This window comes from Tursiops truncatus, chromosome 4, assembly GCF_011762595.2.
Source record: "Tursiops truncatus isolate mTurTru1 chromosome 4, mTurTru1.mat.Y, whole genome shotgun sequence".
NCBI classification, from domain to species: Eukaryota; Metazoa; Chordata; class Mammalia; order Artiodactyla; family Delphinidae; genus Tursiops; species Tursiops truncatus.
In genome coordinates this window covers 59,732,531-59,754,215 of record NC_047037.1, presented here as the reverse complement: position 1 = coordinate 59,754,215, position 21,685 = coordinate 59,732,531, and the positions used below count along the sequence as shown (strand labels likewise).

The 21,685-nt window shown below is 36.4% G+C and overlaps 1 protein-coding gene across 10 annotated transcripts in view; it reads right to left on the bottom strand.

The window, feature by feature from the left end:
• ATP11B (ATPase phospholipid transporting 11B (putative)) overlaps window positions 1-21,685 on the bottom strand; it is a 139,408-nt gene that overhangs the window by 71,095 nt on the left and 46,628 nt on the right. For all 10 annotated transcript variants that reach the window (XR_004526324.2, XM_019946081.3, XM_019946080.3 and 7 more), the window contains 9 exons: window positions 19,814-19,878; window positions 17,242-17,323; window positions 15,275-15,425; window positions 13,981-14,178; window positions 4,940-5,182; window positions 3,757-3,932; window positions 3,191-3,259; window positions 1,570-1,643; window positions 1,393-1,496 (listed from right to left, as the gene is read on the bottom strand). Coding sequence is in view for 9 of the 10 variants with exons in the window: in XM_019946081.3 (XP_019801640.1) it covers window positions 1,393-1,496; window positions 1,570-1,643; window positions 3,191-3,259; window positions 3,757-3,932; window positions 4,940-5,182; window positions 13,981-14,178; window positions 15,275-15,425; window positions 17,242-17,323; window positions 19,814-19,878 (1,162 nt within the window). In the remaining variant the exon portion in view is untranslated. The remainder of the gene's footprint in view (window positions 1-1,392; window positions 1,497-1,569; window positions 1,644-3,190; window positions 3,260-3,756; window positions 3,933-4,939; window positions 5,183-13,980; window positions 14,179-15,274; window positions 15,426-17,241; window positions 17,324-19,813; window positions 19,879-21,685) is intronic.

Below are 21,685 nucleotides of genomic sequence, written 5' to 3'. Positions count from 1 at the left end.
GCAATGAAGAGTAGCGCCCCCCACTCGCCACAACTAGAGAAAGCCCACAGGCAGCAACGAGGACCCACCGCAGTCCCCGGCCCCCCCCGCAAAAAAGTAGAACAATGCCTTTGTTCCTATGGATATTACAGCATGGTAGATGAACTAGACCATAAACAAATAGAAAGTAATGGGAGAAAAGAAACCATAAGTAAGTAAAGGAGGCAGGTGGGCAGCATTTATAGAAATGCAGAAATGAGAGCTCATGAGGCTCTAAGACTGAGACGGAGCTGCTTAATAAGTTTCCTCTTCACATGAATTGTGGCACTTTGTTTTTGTAAGATTTTCCTATTCTTTTATTAAGAGGGACATAATTCACGTACCATAATTCACTTTAAAAAGTACAATTCAGTGGTCTTTAGTGTACTCACAAAGTCGTGCAACTGTTATTACTATCTAATTCCAGAACATTTGTGTCACCCCCAAAAGGAATTCCATATTCATTAGCAGACACTTCCCTTTCCCCCCTTTCTCCAGCTCCTGGCAACCACTAATATGCTTTCTGGCTCTATGAATCTGTCTTTTCTGGGTATTTCATATAAATGGAACATGTGGCCTTCTGTGACTGGCTTCTTTCACTTAGCAATCTTTTCAAAGTTCATCCATGATGTAGCATATATCAGTATTTCATTCCTTTTAATGGCCAAATAACATTTTGTTATATGGATATGACACATATCATATATGGATATGACACATCAGTTGATGGACATTTGGGTGTTTCCATTTTTTTGGCTATTAGGAATAAAGCTGCTAAGTACAAGTTTCTGTGTAGATGTATGTTTTCAATTCTCTTGGATGTATACCTAGGAGTGAAATTACCAAGTATATAGTAACTCTATATTACTCTATGTTCTATGAGGAATTGTAAAACTATTTTTGGAAGTGGCCATATCATTTATATTCCCATCAGCAATGTTATCAGGGTTCCAGTTTCTACACATACTTGGGATTTTTGTACGTCTCTTTTTTTTTTTGGTGGGGGGGTCATGCTGCACAGCATGCAGGATCTTAATCCCCCGACCAGGGATGGAACCCATGCCCCCTACAATGGAAGCACGGAGTCTTAACCACTGGACTGCCAGGGAAGTCCCTCCCTTTTTAGTATAGCAATCTGAGTGGTCCTTGTAGCCATAAGTACTCTGGCTGTACTAGGTGCAAAGAGAAGACATATTTTAGCAGGTTAAAAAAGGTCAAATTTTAACCAACGAATGAGGAGCCAACATATAATGTAACAGAACTGCAGAATTTCTATAATTTTTGATAAAATACTAATGCAAAAATGAAACCCCAAATCTTTCATATATATATATTTTTTTTAGCAGTTTTTAAATTAGAGAAATTTGCACTTACCAAAGCAAATTCATCTACATGAATTCTTGTTTTTTCTATTTCTCCACCTATACATTCCGGGAGAACTGATGATTCGGCTCCTTTAACAAATAAAAGTTTCTCACCTAAAAAGAAAAATGAGTTATTAAGTTCTTAGTATTACATAACTAAAAATTCATGAACATTTAAATTGGTTACCTGAAGGTGCCTGAACAATTACACTCATTCTTCTACGATCTGAATTAAATTCCAGAATATGAAGCAGTTTGTACCTAAGGAAGAAAAAATAAGAAAGACAAAATCTGTACTTTTTTGAATATTAAGTGAATATTTGGAAAGAATCCCTATAAAAGATAAAATGGTTAATTTAGAACAAGAAATTAATCTCAGTTACATTTTTCAAGATGATGGATTATGAGTCATTAATAACACAGGACAGAAAAAGAAGGAACTGACATTTATTAAGTACTTACCAAATGCCACGTACTTTACATACCTTATATCATTTAATACCCATGAGAACCAAACGAGGTAGGTCTTATCTCATTTTACAAGTGAGGACTATTAAACTCAGAAAGATACACTCATTTACCTTAAGTCAAATAAGCATGTGAATGGCACAGCAAGGAATGGAATACATATCTGCCCAGCTTCATGTTTTTCCTCACTAAAAAAGGTGACTGATTCTCAACTCTTTTTTCTGCCTAAACACACCTGAGAAATACGAACACTCACATTAGTAACAGAGGCTCATGACAGCAGTGATTCTGAACCTACGACAGGGCATGTGTGTGCAGTTGGGGGACACAAAGGCCTCTCTAGGGAGCTGTAAAAGAATTTGTGTGGATGGGTCAGGTGTGGATTGAAAAGTCTTCTAGATGAATTTATACAATGATGTACATATGGAATGTTTTGGCACATCTCAAAGAAAAACACTGAGTAGAATGGTTTATAAGTTGATAAAATGAGCTAGACAGGCTCCCAGATAAAAGTAGCCAAAGACTGGGCACTATTTAGTTCAGAAAAGCATAGTCTGGAAAAGCACAAGTGGAGCTGAGATATGATCAGAAATGATAAAACCACGAAAGATATGAATGTGATAAGAATGGACTAATTTATCAAACAGAGGAAATACTGGAAATAATACAACAGTTCCTTAATGTTTGAAAGATAAAAATCATAGGAAAGATAAGGAAGTTTTTATTTAGTGAGTAGAAATTTACAAAACTCATTATCCTAAGAATGTGTAAAAATAAACACATAAGTAAATTCAAGAACCATTAAGCTAAAATACAGATGAAAGTTTCAGAGTATTATACTGTTACTACCATGATGAGATACAATGTAATACTGACATCATTCTAGAGCAGGTGTCAGTAAACTTTTCCTGTAAGGGGCCAGACAGTAAATACTTTAGGCTTTGAAGACCATATATGATCTCTGCTGCATATTTTTTTGCTTTGGAAAACACTTTAAAAATGTAATTTAGGGGGCTTCCCTGGTGGCGCAGTGGTTGAGAGTCCGCCTGCCGATGCAGGGGATGCGGGTTCGTGCCCTTGTCCAGGAAGATCCCACATACCGCGGAGCGGCTGGGCTCCTGAGCCATGGCCACTGAGCCTGCGTGTCCGGAGCCTGTGCTCCGCAACGGGAGAGGCCACAACAGTGAGAGGCCCGCATACCGCAAAAAAAAAAAAAAAAAAAAAATGTAATTTAGTTTGCAGGCTGTAGGCCAGATCTGGTTTCTGGGTCATAGTTTACCAATTCCTGTTCTATAGTAAACACTTAATATATAGAAAATTACAATATAGAAAAAAATTACCGTTCCAGTTTTCCAAGTGTTTTAACTTCCATAGTTTCTCCAGAATTGCCAATAAACACAATGCCAAATCTAGGGAATAAAAGGAGAAAGAAATATAAGATTTAAAGGATGATATTTTATAATTCACAATATAACTAACTTGAATAAAATCATTTAAAATATAAGTTTAAGATGTATTTTAAAGTTATTTCCTTTGAGTATAGGATTATTTTTAAGAACTTGAAGGATGACAGTAGATCCAAAACAATACATACACAAGTATTTCTCACAAATTATATTGTTCATATTTCACAGTAACCAGACTTTTAAAGAGATCTCTTCAAAATATGACTTAATGCAAGCCTGACAACAAAATTAATGACATTTCAAATTCTCATTTAAAATACTTTTATGTGTAAATATACATATAAATAAAATACCTTTATGTGTAAAAAAAGTGTAAAAATAAAATAAAATACCTTTATGTTTCTCAATTTTGTCTGAGAATTTAAAATTATGTTCTTGCATTTTCACATTTTCATTTAAAAGGTATTTTTCTGAAGATTTGAAAATTAAACTTAAACTACCTTGCAGCAGCTTCCACGAGAGCCTTTTCATCTGGTGAAGATGCATAGTACTCCAACTGGGAGGGTGCAAGGTTGGTTTGCCAGGGACCATCACCAATTCCATCAGTCTGAACACTGCTAATCTGCACAGTGTGACAGAGACTGACTGCTTTAAAGAAGAGATCATGTTCTTTAATCTGTAGAAACATAATTAATATTCATAATAAAATATACCAATACCAAAAAACATGTAGGAACATGTAGGAAACCAGGAACAAAATTCTAAAAAATGCCCATACAGCTCATAATTTGATAAACTAAGACGTAGAACCAGAGTGCTACAATTCTGAATTGCATAAATAACAGTTGGTTGCTTCTGAATCCCAAGAGTAAAATGTCACATTTGCTTATGACCCTTCAACATCTGAGTATATTTTTAGGAGGCATAAACAAATTGCAAGTAAAGGTGAAAACTCTTTTGTGGAAGAACTGAGATCTCAAAAACTCTATTAAGCTCTATTCCTTAACAAAGTCCTCTTTATTTCAAGGCAGAAAGGGCTTTCTTTAACTTAGTCCCGTTTAAATACCCAGAGAACTAAAGTAGATGCATACACACACACACACACACACACACACATTTTTTTTTTTTTGTGGTACGTGGGCCTCTCACTGTTGTGGCCTCTCCCACTGCGGAGCACAGGCTCCAGACGCGCAGGCTCAGCGGCAATGGCTCACGGACCCAGCCGCTCCACGGCATGTGGGAGCTTCCCGGACCAGGGCACAAACCCACATCCCCTGCATCGGCAGGCGGACTCTCAACCACTGCGCCAACCAGGGAAGCCCTATATATATTTTTTTAGTGGAACATTTTATTTATTTATTTATTTTTAATAGATCTTTATTGGAGTATAATTGCTTCACAATACTGTGTTACTTTCTGTTGCACAACAAAGAGAATCAGCCATACGTATACACATGTCCCCATATCCCCTTCCTCTTGAGCCTCCCTCCCTAAAGTAGATGCATATTAAGTGACAAACTGGCTTATGACTATAAATTTTCAGTGCTGAATCAAAGGCTAAACATTTCAAATGTATATTCCTTGCCCCACTAACACTTAAACTTTTTCTCCTACAACCCACCAACTAACAAAGAATTACTATTTCAAATGAAACTCCTATTTATTAACTTAAAAATTGCTTACTAGTTCAGTTTCATTTTCAGGACTGGTTCTAAAAGAGGAACTGGTTGCAAGATGGGATAAGTTGTTAAGATGGGATAAACTACTAAGATAAGATAAGTTTCCATCTGAAGAGTCTGGTGTTGGTCCTTCAGATACAAGTCTACCATTGATTTCTTGGTATTTTATACCATTAATTGAACATTCCCGAAACTGCATCTCGTTTTCGGTCAGTGTACCAGTTTTGTCTGTAAACACATACTCGACCTAGAAATAGAAAACAAAAGAAAACAAACCTTTATGTTCAGGGCATTATGTTAAACAAAAAAACTTTGTACTCTGGCTCCTGAAGTTGTTTACCTATTAACATTGATATACTCATGTTAAAAGTCTTACTTATAATCTGAGCACAAGCAAATAATTAAAGATGCCACAGAAACAAAACAGGGTAATACAAAATATTTAAAATCTATATACTCTTTGAAGTCTGTGGCATCTTTAGGTTCATGTTCATCTGTAGAGTTGACTGATAATTTCTGCTGAACAAGCAGGAGAAATACGAACTGCAGTTATTCTCTCTGGGTAAACTGAGGAAAAGTCAATACTGATATTTGGGGATAACCCCCAAAAACAGCTGGGCTGCCAGGCTTTTCTAGGGAAAACTTTTGGACTTGTAAAGAAAACCAAAGATTAGCATTCATTTGAGGATATCCCCTTACATGAAAAGGCAAAGAGAGTCTAAAACAAATGACAGGCAGTTCCACGATAACACTGTCTTGAAAACACAAGAACTTATTACAATGAGACTGATATATAAGGGAACAATTTGAGCATAATATGAACTTTGCGTTTGATTATGAACAGTTTCATCTGTGAGAAACACTAGGTGAACACAGAAAACTGCATCCAGCATACATGAAATATACAAACCTCAAACAGCTAGCAGCTACTTCAGGTCACCATGTGTGTTATGAGCCATAACCATTCACATCTGGTATCATACTTTCCTTCTGTTTTCAGACAACCTTCCTTCCAATACTTCACAATAACACACAAATTGCAATACTTCTGATGGCCACTTTCACAAGAAAACTTCAGGTCATTTTCAAGATAAAGTGCCATATTTATTGTAGTATTTATGTATTTCTTAATAATCTAGCAAGTCCTGTTGTCATTAGGTTCTTATCTTTTTTGTTGTTTTTTGCGGTAAGCAGGCCTCTCTCACCACTGTGGCCTCTCCCGTTACGGAACACAGGCTCCAGACGCGCAGGCTCAGCGGCCATGGCTCACGGGCCCAGCCACTCTGCAGCATGTGGGATCCTCCCGGACCGGGGCACGAACCCGCGCCCCTGCATCGGCAGGCGGACCCCCCAACCACTGCGCCACCAGGGAGGCCCTTATTTTTTTATTTTAAATGTGTTACTGACAAAGTTTTTGTTGTATCCCAATTCCATTTTCCCATAAGCCCTGTGTGTTTTGTTTTTTTTTTTTTTGCGGTACACGGGCCTCTCACCGTTGTGGCCTTCTCCCGTTGCGGAGCACAGGCTTACGGATGCGCAGGCTCAGCGGCCATGGCTCACGGGCCCAGCCACTCTGCGGCATGTGGGATCTTCCCGGACTGGGGCATGAACCCGTGTCCCCTACATCGGCAGGCGGACTCCCAACCACTGCACCACCAGGGAAGCCCAGCCCTGTGGTTTTTACTAAGTAATTTTGCATAGCACAGTGATTTTAGGAATGCATATGTCACATTACAGCGGAACTGATGTACTGAGAAAGGAACTAGGAAAAAACTGAGAAAATGCAACTAGCAGAAGGCTTTAAAGAAACTGTCATTAATATCCTCAAAGAGGTGAAAGAACAGATTATATTCAAGAAACAAGAATAAGATGTAATTAAAAGACGACCATTCTGGGAATTCCCTGGCTGTGCAGTGGTTAGGACTCTGCGTTTCCACTGCGGGGACATGGGTTCGATCCCTAGTAGGGGAACTGAGATCCCGCAAGCTGTGTGGCCAAAAAAAAAAAAAAAAAAAAAAAAAGACCATTCAGATATACTAGGATATTAGAAATTAAAAACATTACAATACAAATAAAAGAAATCAAAAGATAGGTGGAACCAGAGGGCAGACGGCAGAAGCAAGAAGAACTACAATCCTGCAGCCTGTGTAAAAAAACCACATTCACAGAAAGACAAGATGAAAAGGCGGAGGGCTATGTACCAGATGAAGGAACAAGATAAAAACCCAGAAAAACAACTAAATGAAGTGGAGATAGGCAACCTTCCAAAAATAAATTTCAGAATAATGATAGTGAAGATGATCCAGGACCTTAGAAAAAGAATGGAGGCAAAGATCGAGAAGATGCAAGAAATGTTTAAAAAAGACCTAGAAGAATTAAAGAACAAACAAACAGAGATGAACAATACAATAAATGACAATGAAAACTACACTAGAAGGAATCAATAGCAGAATAACTGAGGCAGAAGAACAGATAAGTGACCTGGAAGACAGAATGGTGGAATTCACTGCTGTGGAACAGAACTAAAGAAAAAAGAATGAAAAGAAATGAAGACAGCCTAAGAGACCTCTGGGACAACATTAAACGCAACAACATTCGCATCATAAGGGTCGCAGAAGAAGAGAGAGAGAAAGAACCAGAGAAAATATCTGAAGAGATTATAGTCAAAAACTTCCCTAACATGGGAAAGGAAATAGCCACCCGAGTCCAGGAAGCGCAGTGAGTCCCACACAGGATAAACCCAAGGAGAAACACGCCGAGGCACATAGTAATCAAATTGGCAAAAATTAAAGACAAAGAAAAATTATCAAAAGCAGCAAGGGAAAAACGACAAATAACATACAAGGGAACTACCATAAGGTTAACAGCTGATTTCTCAGCAGAAACTCTATAAGCCAGAAGGGAGTGGCATGATCTGCTTAAAGTGATGAAAGGGAAGAACCTACAGCCAAGATTACTCTACCCAGCAAGGATCTCATTCAGATTCGATGGAGAAATCAAAAGCTTTACAAATAAGCAAAAGCTAAGACAATTCAGCACCACCAAACCAGCTTTACAACAAATGCTAAAGGAACTTCTCTAAGCGGGAAACAAAAGAGAAGAAAAGGACCTACAAAAACAAACCCAAAACAATTCAGAAAATGGTCAGAGGAACATACATATCGATAATTACCTTAAACGTGAATGGATTCAATGCTCCAACCAAAAGACACAGGCTTGCTGAATGGATACAAAAACAAGACCCGTATATATGCCTGTCTACAAAAGACGCACTTCAGACCTAGGGACACATACAGACTGAAAGTGAGGGGATGTAAAAAGATATTCCATGCAAATGGAAACCAAAAGAAAGCTGGTATATCAATACTCATATCAGATAAATAGACTTTAAAATAATGTTACAAGAGACAAGGAAGGACACTACATAATGATCAAGGTATCGATCCAAGAAGAAGATATAACATTACAAATATATATGCACCCAACATAGGAGCACCTCGATACATAAGGCAACTGCTAACAGCTATAAAAGAGAAAATCGACAGCAACACAATAATAGTGGGGGACTTTAACACCTCACTTACACCAATGGGCAGATGATCCAAAATGAAAATAAATAAGGAAACAGAAGCTTTAAATGACACAAAAGACCAGATAGCATTAATTGATATTTATAGGACATTCCATCCAAAAATAGCAGATTACACTTTCTTCTCAAGTGCGCATGAACATTCTCCAGGATAGATCACATATTGGGTCACAAATCAAGCCTCAGTAAATTTAAGAAAATTGAAATCATATCAAGCATCTTTTCTGACCACAACACTATGAGATTAGAAATGAATTACAGGGGAAAAAAACGTAAAAAACACAAACACATTGAGGCTAAACAATACGTTACTAAATAACCAAGAGATTACTGAAGAAATCAAAGAGGAAATCAAAAAATACCTACAGACAAATGACAATGAAAACACGACGATCCAAAACCTATGGGATGCAGCAAAAGCAGTTCTAAGAAGGAAGTTTATAGCTATAAAAGCCAACCTCAAGAAACAAGAAAAATCTCAAGTAAACAATCTAACCTTACACCCAAAGGAACTAGAGAAAGAACAAACAAAACCCAGAGTTAGCAGAAGGAAAGAAATCATAAAAATCAGAGCAGAAATAAATGAAATAGAAACAAAGAAAACAATAGCAAAGATCCAATAAAACTAAAAGCTGGTTCTTTAGAAGATAAACAAAATCGATAAACCATTAGCCAGACTCATCAAGAAAAAGAGGGAGAGGACTCAAATCAATAAAATTAGAAATGAAAAAGGAGAAGTTACAACAGACACCACAGAAATACAAAGCATCGTAAGAGACTACTACAAGCAACTCTATGCCAATAAAATGGACAACCTGGAAGAAATGGACAAATTCTTAGAAAGGTATAACCTTCCAAGACTGAACCAGGAAGAAACAGAAAATATGCACAGACCAATCACAAGTAATGAAATTGAAACTGTGATTAAAAATCTTCCAACATGGGCTTCCCTGATGGCACAGGGGTTGAGAGTCCGCCTGCCGATGCCGGGGATAAGGGTTCGTGCCCCGGTCCGGGAAGATCCCATGCCACAGAGCGGCTGGGACCGTGAGCTATGGCCGCTGAGCCTGCGCGTTTGGAGCCTGTGCTCTGCAACGGGAGAGGCCACAACAGTGAGAGGCCCACGTACCGAAAAAAAAAAAAAATCTTCCAACAAACCAAAGTCCAGGACCAGACGGCTTCACAGGTGAATTCTATCAAACGTTTAGAGAAGAGTTAACATCCATCCTTCTCATACTTTTCCAAAAAACTGCAGAGGAAGGAGCACTCCCAAACTCATTCTACGAGGCCACCATCACCCTGATACGAAAACCAGACAAAGATACCACAAAAAAAGAAAATTACAGACCAATATCACTGATAAATATAGATGCAAAAATCCTAACAAAATACCAGCAAACAGAATCCAACAACACATTAAAAGGATCATACACCACGATCACGTGGGATTTATCCCAGGGATGCAAGCATTCTTCAATATACGCAAATCAATCAATGGGATACACCATATTAACAAACTGAAGAACAAAAACCATGATCATCTCAGTAGATGCAGAAAAAGCTTTTGACAAAATTCAACACCCATTTATGATAAAAACTCTCCCGAAAGTGGGCATAGAGGGAACCTACCTCAACATAATAAAGGCCATATATGACAAACCCACAGCAAACATCATTCTCAATGGTGAAAAACTGAAAGCATTTCCTCTAAGATCAAGAACGAGACAAGGATGTCCACTCTCACCACTATTATTCAACATAGTTTTGGAAGTCCTAACCATGGCAATCAGAGAAGAAAAAGAAATAAAAGGAATACAAATTGGAAAAGAAGAAGTAAAACTGTCACTGTCTGCAGATGACATGATACTATAAATACAGAATCCTAAAAATGCTACCAGAAAAATACTAGAGCTCATCAATAAATTTGGTAAAGTTGCAGGATACAAATTAATGCACAGAAATCTCTTGCATTCGTATACACTAATGATGAAAAATCTGAAAGAGAAATTATGGAAACACCCCCATTTACCACTGCAACAAAAAGAATAAAATATCTAGGAATAAACCTACCTAGGGAGACAAAAGACCTGTATACAGAAAACTATAAGACACTGATGAAAGAAATTAAAGATGATACCAACAGATGGAGAGATATAGCATGTTCTTGGACTGGAAGAATCAATAGTGAAAATGACTATACTACCCAAAGCAATCTACAGATTCAATGCAATCCCTATCAAATTACCAATGGCACTTTTTACGGAACTAGAACAAATCATCTTAAAATTTGTATGGAGACACAAAAGACCCCGAATAGCCAAAGCAGTCTTGAGGGGAAAAAACGGAGCTGGAGGAATCAGACTCCCTGACCTCAGACTATACTACAAAACTACAGTAATCAAGACAATATGGTACTGGCACAAAAACAGAAATACAGATCAATGGAACACGATAGAAAGCCCAGAGATAAACCCACGCAACTATGGTCAACTAATCTATGACAAAGGAGGCAAAGATATATGATGGAGAAAAGACAGTCTCTTCAGTAAGTGGTGCTGGGAAAACTGGACAGCTACATGTAAAAGAATGAAATTAGAACACTTCCTAACACCACACACAAAAATAAACTCAAAATGGATTCGAGACGTAAATGTAAGACCCGACACTATAAAACTCTTAGAGGAAGACATAGGAAGAACACTCTTTCACATAAATCACAGCAAGATCTTTTTTGATCCACCTCCTAGAGTAATGGAAATAAAAACAAAAAAATGGGACCTAATGAAACTTCAAAGCTTTTGCACAGCAAAGGAAACCATAAATACGAAAAGACAACCCTCAGAATGGGAGAAAATATTTGCAAACGAATCAACAGACAAAGGATTAATCCCCAAAATATATAAACAGCTCATCCAGCTCAATGTTAAAGAAACAAACAACCCAATCCAAAAATGGGCAGAAGACCTAAATAGACATTTCTCCAAAGACATGCAGATGGCCAAGAAGCACATGAAAAGCTGTTCAACATCACTAATTATTAGAGAAATGCAAATCAAAACTTCAATGAGGCATCACCTCACACCAGTTAGAATGGGCATCATCAGAAAATCTACAAACAACAAATGCTGGAGAGGGTGTGGAGAAAAGGGAAGCCTCTTGCACTGTTGGTGGGAATGTAAATTGATACAGCCACTATGGAGAACAATATGGAGGTTCCTTAAAAAAGTAAAAATAGATTTACCATATGATCCAGCAATCCCACTACTGGGCATATACCCAGAGAAAACCATAATTCAAAAAGACACATGCACCCCAATGTTCACTGCAGCACTATTTACAACAGCCAGGTCATGGAAGCAACCTAAACGCCCATCGACAGATGAATGAATAAAGAAGATGTGGTACATATATACAATGGAATATTACTGAGTCATAAGAAGGAACGAAATTGAGTCATTTGTTGAGACGTGGACGGATCTAGAGAGTGTCATACAGAGTGAAGTAAGTCAGAAAGAGAAAAACAAAGATCGTTTATTAATGCATGTATGTGGAACCTAGAAAAATGGTACAGATGAACCAGTTTGCAGGGCAGAAGTTGAGACACAGATGTAGAGAACAGACATATGGACACCAAGTGAGGAAAACCGCCATGGGGGATGGTGGGGATGGTGGTGTGCTGAATTGGGCGATTGGGATTGACAGGTATACACTGATGTGTATAAAATTGATGACTAATAAGAATCTGCAGTATAAAAAACAATGCAAAAAAAAAGATAGGTGGAAAGATAAAGTTCATGAATTCTCCCAAAAAGATTATAAAAACAGAGAAATTAAAATTGAAAGTCAAAGAAATCAGAGAGTCAAGATAAATGATCTGACATCCAAAATAATAAATTTCAAAAGAAAATCCCATAAAACATAAAAAGACACTTTACCAAAGAAATAATATAAGAAAATTTCCTAGAACTGAAGGACTTGTGTTTCCAGGCAAAAAGGGCTCACAGAGTTTATTGCCCAATGAAAGAAAAAAAAAAAGACTCACACCAAGGTATATCATAAAATTTCAGATTCATTGAATAAAGGGAAGATCCTAAAACACTAAACACTTCCAGAGATAAAACAACAGATCACACATAAAGAACTGAGAATCAGAATGGCATTGGATTTCTAAAAAGAAACACTGGAAGCTAGAAATAAATGAAGAAATGCTTTTGAAATTTTGAGGAAAAATAATTTCCAACCTGGCATGTGTTACCCAGATAAATTATTTTTTTAAGATTTGTTTATTATTTATTTATTTTATTAATATTTTATTTTTTGGGGGGCTGTGTTGGGTCTTATCTGCAGCACATGGGATCCTCGTTGAAGCATGCGGGATCTTTCATTACGGTGCGCGGGCTCCTCGTTGGAGTGTGCGAGCTCAGTAGTTGCTGCACGTGGGATCTTAGTTGCCCTGCGGCATGTGGGATCTTAGTTCCCTGACCAGGGATCAAAGCCGCGTCCCCTGCACTGCAAGGCAGATCCCTTACCACTGGACCACCAGTGAAGTCCCTACCCAGCTAAATTACTAATCAAGTGTAAGAAGGGAATAAAGATATTTTCAGACGTGAGAAGTTTCAAAGTATTTCCCTGTTATGCATCCTTTTTCAAGAAGTTATTAGATGTGTTCCACCAAAATAAGAGAATAATCAACAGGTGGGAAGACATGGGATCCAGAAGACAGGAAATCCAAAACGGGTGGGAGACAAAGGAAGTTCTAGGGTGATGGAAAAGCAAGCCCACGGTGACAGCAGAGAAGCAGGCCCAGAAAGAAGTCCAAATTGAAGCAGAAAAATAAAAGGCTTCAAAACAGAAAGTCAGCGAGATAACAAGAAAGAGAAAGGAAATCCTAGATTACCTGGTGTGTTTGAATACGTGGAGAGATGGTTCATATACTTGTCAGAGATTTGTTTGTGGTAAATGAAAATTAAGCAAATAAAAAACAGAGCAATTAACTCCAGCAAAACCAAAATACATAAGAAATAAAAATGTAAGTATAGTATTACAAAGAGAACAAGGAATTAGTAAATAATACCACAACAGTCCTAATAATGTAAATGAATATTAATTAAATCCCAAATTGTGATTTAACAATACTGGTGTGTCATGGGGAGGCAAAGTTGGTATATGTCTGGGTATGCGTGTGGAAGGAGTAGTGTAGTATTATATGTTTAGATTCCATAGTAAATAATGTCTCAAATTTAAAAATCAAGAAAGAATACTATATAGAAATACAGTGCTAAGTAATGAAAAAAACAGCTTAAGATTTCAAAATGGGAAACAAGAAATTAGGTGTGGAGCAAAGAAAGTGTGGCTGTTTTTTGGTATAAGCCTTGTAATATTTAGTTTTATTAGTCTTTGTACACTTATTATTTTGATAAAAATAACAAATTAGAAAAAAAACGGATCATTTTTACCTGTCCAAGTTCTTCATTCAGATCAGAAGTATTGACTTGAGCTTTCTGATCTGATTCTTCATGATAGAGATCAAGATCCCAGCCAATAAAAAATGATCCAAGAAATTTCTGCATTTCAACTGTCACATATAATGAAATTGGAATGATGAAATTGTAGAGTACCAAAAAAGCAAGGAAGTCTGAAATAAATTTCAGAATCTAGGGGAAAAAAATGATTGCTTGATAAGACAAAAATATGAAGGAAATTATCGGATAGTTTCATATCTCAACAGACCATCAACTATATTCTGAAGCAGAAAAGTCTCATGAAATGAAATTCATTTACTGAATTGTCTTTTTAACAGATTTCCTTTGGTTATTTTATTGCTCATTAGAATCTTGAACAAATTAAAAGAAGAAAGGTTAGAACCAAATTACTTAATTTGTTACTTTTTAGAAGCTACCAGAAAAGCCTGGTGTGACTGAAATTACTTATGACAAAATTATAATTAGAACCTCTGTAGCATACTTACCATTCTATTTCTACACATCAAAATCACAGATAACTAAAAACTGACGGTAATTTTAAAAATGTAAAATAATTGCTAGGCTAGAACTGCTAGAAATTAAAACTCTCAATTACAGATTACACAGGAATAGCCTACTTCGATGGCATAGCAGTTCCACATTTTAAAATATGTTCTGTAAAAGATAAAATACCTAATTGTAAATGATACTGAAAATATGTTGCTGTGATTATCTGCTTTTTGGTCTCTTGACATTCAAACTTATCTTCCAATATTTGCACTTTAATCTAAAGTGAAATTTGGAGAACAATTTACCAAAACTGCACGTTAACTTCTCCTGGTAGTCCATATTTACTCAGTTTAAAACTTTTTATGACATAATTCGTATTTACTTCATACCACCAATATATTGACAGTAAGACTCCTTGAATTATTCTGATAGAAGTGAAAATTCTATTTACATACAGTAAGTAGAATAAAAATTTCAATTTGTATTACTGAAGTGGAATGCCAATACAGATGACTTAAATGTCTGTGATCTCTTTTAATTATTCAAGTCATGCCATAGGGAATATAACTGCTTATGCTGTAAAATGTAAAAAGCATACCAGTACAAACATGCTGGCTACTCTTCACATGCAATAACCTTTTGTCACCCTTCAATAGTGATAGTTTTAGGGATGACAGTGGTCACTCCTATCAGAAGTCACTACCAAAGCATTAAAAGAAATAAAATTTCCAAAGAATAAAATTTTCTTTGTAACAGAGTCAAGAACACCATGAAGTACCTTACTACTATTTCTTTGATGTTCTGTTTTTTGGTTATACCAAGGTTCATCCCATTTTTCTTCAGCTTGCCATGTATATTTCAAGATAGTACTGATGATGGCTTCAGAAATAAGAATTATTAGATAAATTATCAAAAATGTATTCATTGACCTGAAATGAAGAAAGAGAATATAAAATGTATCAATTATATGTTACTATACTCATTTGTTTGGAAATTAACATTGGTATTAAATAAGATACTAAATATCAATATATAAGATATAACGGTAGCTATTTAAAGGACACAGTCTATGTTTTTAAGAAATGACCATTCAATTCAATCCATTTACTAGAAATAAAAGAACAGATACATAAGATTACAAGCATATTTACTATAGTTAACTACTGTTCAAAATGCTTATAGTGGGCTTCTCTGGTGGTGCAGTGGTTAAGAATCCACCTGCCAACGCAGGGACATGGGTTTGAGCCCTGGTCTGGGAAGATCCCTCATGCTGCGGAGCAACTAAGCCCACATGTGCCACAACTACTGAGCCTGCGCTCTAGAGCCCGCGAGCCACAACTAGAGAAAGCCTGCACACAGCAACGAAGACCCAATGCAGCCAAAAATAAATAAATAAGTAATTTTGTTTTAAAAAAAAAAAGAAGAGCACATTTCTGCATTAGCGTGTCCCAGGAAGAAGAGAGACGTGAGAGGCAACGCTGAGTCATCCCAGCTCCTCTCAGCAGAGCTCAGCTGACCCTCAGCCAACCCACTCATCTGTGACAATGAATGGAAGTGAATGAGTTGTAGGACAGTTTATGATGCAGCAATTTGGTGGCAGTAGCTCACTGGTACACCCTCTATGTTGGTACTTCCCCTCAGCCAATAAACCTACCTAAGTCTCCCATTAGGCAGGGAGACTCCCAAAAGTCTTTTCTTTGGGGGGGAAAAAATTGAAATCTTGCCATCTGTGACAACATGGATGAATCTAGAGGTTATTATGCTAAGTCAGACAGAAAAAGACAAATACCGTATGATCTCACTTATATGTGGAATCTAGAATAACAAAACAGGGACTTCCCTGGTGGTCCAGTGGTTAAGACTCTGCTTTCCAATGCAGGGGGTGTGGGTTCGATCCCTGGTCAGGGAGCTAAGAACACACACACAGTCCCTGGTTGGGACGCTAAGATCCCACATGCCTTAAAAAATCCAAAAACATAAAACAGAAGCAACATTGTAACGAATTCAATAAAGACTTTCAAAAATGGTCCACATCAAAAAAATAAATAAATAAAAATTTAAAAAACAAAACAAAATGAAAACAGACTCATAGATACAAATGGGTGATTGCTTGCTGGTATTGGGGGGATGGGTAAAATAGGTGAAAGGGATTAAGAGGTATAAATCTTGGGTTATAAAATAAGTAAGCCATGAGAATGTAATATACAGCATAAGGAATATGGTCAATATTATTGCAATAACTTTGTATGGGGCCAGACAATTACTAGACTTACTGTGGTCAACATTTCATAATGTATGCAAATGTCAGATCACTATGTACTACACCTGAAACTAACATAATATTTTACGTCAACTATATTTCAATAAATTAAAATTAAATAAATAAAAATGAGAAACCATCCCTATCTTCAAGGATACCATCGTTTGTTGACTTGAAATATATATTTTTATATACATATTTTCTACATATAGAATAATATACATAGCAATAGTAATATTGGGACTTCCATGGTAGCTCAGTGGTTAAGACTCTGCGCTCCCAATGCAGGGGGCCTGGGTTTGATCCCTGGTCAGGGAACTAGATCCCACATGTATGCCACAACTAAGAGTTCACATGTTGCAACTAAGGAGCCCTCAAGCGACAACTAAGGACCTGCCTGCTTCAACTAAGACCCAGTGCAAGAAAATAAATTAATTTTTTAAAAGTCCTATTTATGTGTAAATAAATGAAAATGGTTTTCTTACTTTTCTACTGCAGATCGTTTCTGTGATTTGCTCTTGTAATTTAATGCCATCTTAGTTTCCATTCCAGTATACACAGCAACACCTGCAAAACAAACAGTCTTAAGATAATCCTCTACCATGTTTCACAAAAGAAATGTACTCACTAGCACGAAAGAAAATCTAAGAAACTGTATCATCTGAGAGTTGTCAGAATTTGGCTTTCCTTTAAGTCTTTCTGGAGTTTTTTTTAAAAGGCTTTCCAAGTGCAATTTTGGGAAATTCCAGTCATTCAACCGGTTGAATGAGGAAGGCATGTGGGTTCTGTTCCTGAATTATAACTGGGATATCTGAATGAAAGAGGTATTATTTGAGTTGGAATTGATGGAGGAAAGAATTCGGAAAGATAAAGAAGGCAGGGAAGGCCATTACAGACAGAGCAAACAGTGTTAACAAAGACAAATAGAAAAGCGCTTTCTGTTAGGCTGTAACAATGGATTGGCGTCAGTTTGAAAGACCTTGAATGCCAGAATCTGGAGTCTAGACATAATCTCATAAGCACTGGAAAGATAATATGGAATGTCAGAGTAAATGAAATAAACACAAGGAAAGTGCTATTTTAAAAATATGTGCCTACGTGAATGACTGAGATGAGAATGACAGTAATAAGGGGACTAAAACTGGGGTAGGACCAGTCTTATTTAAAAACTTTGGAGTTAGAGCTTGGTTTGAAGGCTAGCTCTGCCACTTATCAGTTCTGTGACCTTGAGTAAGTTATCTAATCTTTCTGAGTCTCAATTTCCCCATCTTTAAATGGGAAAAATACCTAATAAAACTGGTATGAGAGTTGTGTGGCAGATTAGCAAAATGCCTAGAAACAGAAAGACGATCAATAATTGGAATTTTCACTATTGGAATTATCCTTCCAAGGCAGGGATTAAGGGCACCAAAATTATAGAAATGTGAGAAATGAGACAAAATGGTACAACACAGAGAGGTGGTGCTGAGGAAAACAATAGCAGACCCATTTAAAGGCATTCAAATACACGTTTCCTAAATTGAGTGTGAAAGGTGTTACTGCTAGAGAGGTGTTAAAATACAGCATTACAGGAGAGGGCCTAAAAGCCCTGGAGGTTTTCTCTGGCTTCTGCCATTAAAACTTTACTATGGTCTCCTTTTTAAAATTGTGGTAAAATACACATAACATACAGTTTGCCTTTTTAATACAATTCAGTGGCACTTAGTTACATTCACAATGTTGTGCAACCATCCTATCTAAGTTGAGAATATTTCATCACCCACCCCCCCGCCAAAAAAATCCTGTACCCATTAAACAGTCATTCCCAATTCCCCTCCACTCCCCAGATGCTGGGAACCACTAATCTACTTTCTGTCTCTATGAATTTGCCTGTTTTGGGTATTTTAAGTATAAATGGAATCATACAATATGTGGCCTTTTGTGTTTGACTTCGTTCACTAAGCATAATGTTTTCAAAGTTTATATATGTTGTAGCATATATCAGTACTTCATTTCTTATGGATGAATAATATTCCATTACTTGGATATCCTACACTTTGTTTATCCATTCATTAGTTGGTAGACATTTGGGCAGTTTCTACCCTTTGGCTATTGTGAACAGTGCTGCTATGAACATTCTCATACAAGCCTTTGTTTGAGCACCTGTCTTCTTCAATTCTTTAGGGTATATAGCTAGAAGCAGAATTGCTGAGTGATACAGTAATTCTATGTTTAACTTATTGAGGAATTGCCAAACTATTTTCCACAGCAGCTGCAACATTCTACACTCCCACCAGCAATGTATGAGGGTTCCAGTTTCTCCACATTTTTGCCATACTAGTTATATTCCTTTTTTAAAAATATATGGAATTCTTTATCAGAGAGCCTAATACTGAGAGATAAGATACAGTACAGTTAACAGGAAAGAAGAGACTGAGGAAGAAGAGCTCAAAAGCTGTAAATATTCAGTGAATAACACAAGCTGGCCAGAATATGACGGGCCATTCCTGAAAGGCGAGGAGCCAGTTGACAGCTACAGGTTATCACTGACTTCACAATTTACCTAGAGTTGACTCAGAGCATAATGAATTAGTTTAGCTCGACAATGCAAGAGCACTATTTATTCATCCTTTTGATCCAGTCAGTGTATGTTCCAACAGTATCTGTTATATAGTCACAGATCAATAAGAATTCATTGAATGAATAAACAGATGAACAAATGAGTCAGCAGTTTTAACAATCCAATCTACGAATAATCATAATGGAATTTTATACAAGTGGTTTACTGCACCAAGGTGTCAGAGTATATAGTTCTCAACACCATTAACAGAAGTGCCAGAATTATCTTAGCATGGAGTATTCACGAAGAAAATATAAGAGCAAGGTTCTAACCTATTACTCAAAAATAGGAATTAACAAAAAATATAACACAAAATTATATTAATACAATCTTTGAAAGAAAATTATCATAGACAATACATTATCTAACCAAAAGACCACAAATACTGTGCTTTTAAAAATACTTCATATAAAGCATCAAAACGAATCTATAATTTAAAATTTTCAATATATACAAACCAAAAATTTCTTTTGTGTTTTTTAATCTGGCTCCACGAAGCAAGAGACTCTCTGGCCCCAGAGGTCTAGGGAAAAAATAACCAAAATCATTGAATATATTAAAATTTCAATTAAATTTTAAAATGGCATCTTTAACAGACAGAAGGTACTTCAGCTATACTTATAACAATGCTTTCATATAAAACCAAAATCTCTGCTACTGTAAAGCTGTCGAGGTCAATCATGCTGCTAGTTACCATAACAACAAATATCTGCCTTAGCATTTCAGTCATTTTAAGATCAATGGCTCAGAAATAAGACTATGCCTGTAGATAAAATCACAAAGCCACTTGTTTCAGAAGTTTAAACATAAAACTCAACAAAACCAAAAATTAAGCAATGATTTTAAAATGTTTTACACAAGATAAAATTCTGAGCAAAATCAATTAACATTTTTCAAAGGGAAAATACAGAATTAAAATGCAGTGTAAACAGGTTGTGTGAAGAATAAAATGCAAAATAAACATAAATTGTAGTATGATTTGTATATAACTGCATGAGTTCTGCACAATTAAAATTATACTAGGTTATAGAAGATAACATAGTAAGTGAGTTAGTACTTTTTCTAGGCAAGATCAACACTACAACTTGACTACTTGCATTGCATACTTCTTGGAGCACAGGTCTTCTTGCTGTTTGAATTTCTCTCCATAAAGGAGATATAAAACGAGAAGAAATAACTAGAAAGGAAAATTGTATTTTCTTAGTGATAGCAAATGATAAGACTCTGGTATGGATAAGTAAAAAAGCCTTGATTTTGTTGATATTCCTTATCATAAGGCTTTTCTGAAATATACATACACAGTTATCCAAATCAAACAGAATCTGAACCAATTCTGAAGAGGTCTGCAAACCTAAACACTGTAAAAAAAATAATCCAATGAACACAGTCGGTGGGGGGCCAGGTGTTTGGGCTATGGTTAACAAGTATGGTTTTATTATATAGTCGTATCTGGAGCACCCTGAATGGATATTCCAAAATCAATTATTCAGGAGCCATATTATAGCTCTTTTCTACTTGGTTTTGGTTCCAGCAATGAATAGAAAAACTTTGAGCTCATGTTGGCATATAAAATTGGGATATAATGATAGAAAGCTTCAAATTAAAAGATAATTCATCAGTTCACTCTGGTTGCTTTAGCAAAGAACATGGCTCTTTTTTTTTTTAAAAACCATTCTACCTGCTAAGGTAACATAATTGATCTTTTCCTTTACCAGCCACAATATCTTAATGCAATCCATACTACGTATCCACACATGCATCCCAATATGTCACTGTAGAAATCAAAATAAAACCCAGTCACTGTTATTCAGCAGGGGTCCTACACTTAAAAAGACCTTGTTACAGTTTATTGAACGTGCTCCTGTATTGACTTTTATTAAAAGTGCGAATCCATGCTGATGCATATTTTTGGTAGCTTGTCTTGAGGATTTCATTTTTAAAAATTCTCAACTCTTTATGTCAGTGACTTATTTCATGCAGTCAGTATAAATTGAACGTCTCCAGAAAGAGGTGGAGTGCTAAGTTAACTAGAAGTTCAAGGGCTGATTCCAAGGTTTTTTCTAAATTCAGCTTTGTGGTCATGAGTAACAATGTAATCTCACCCTATCAGAAAATCTTTGAAATGAGCCAAAGCCTTTCATGTAGGTACCAGAAATTAACCTGAATTATTGAGGGAAAACAAATCAAAACAACCAACCAACCAAATAACCAATCAGAAGAATATATAAGAAGTTACTGGCCAATAAATACTCTAGTTTGTAAGGAATGATCTTGAAGTGAAGAAGACCATAATATTTTTATTTGTTAAACATTACATAAGACATTTTTTG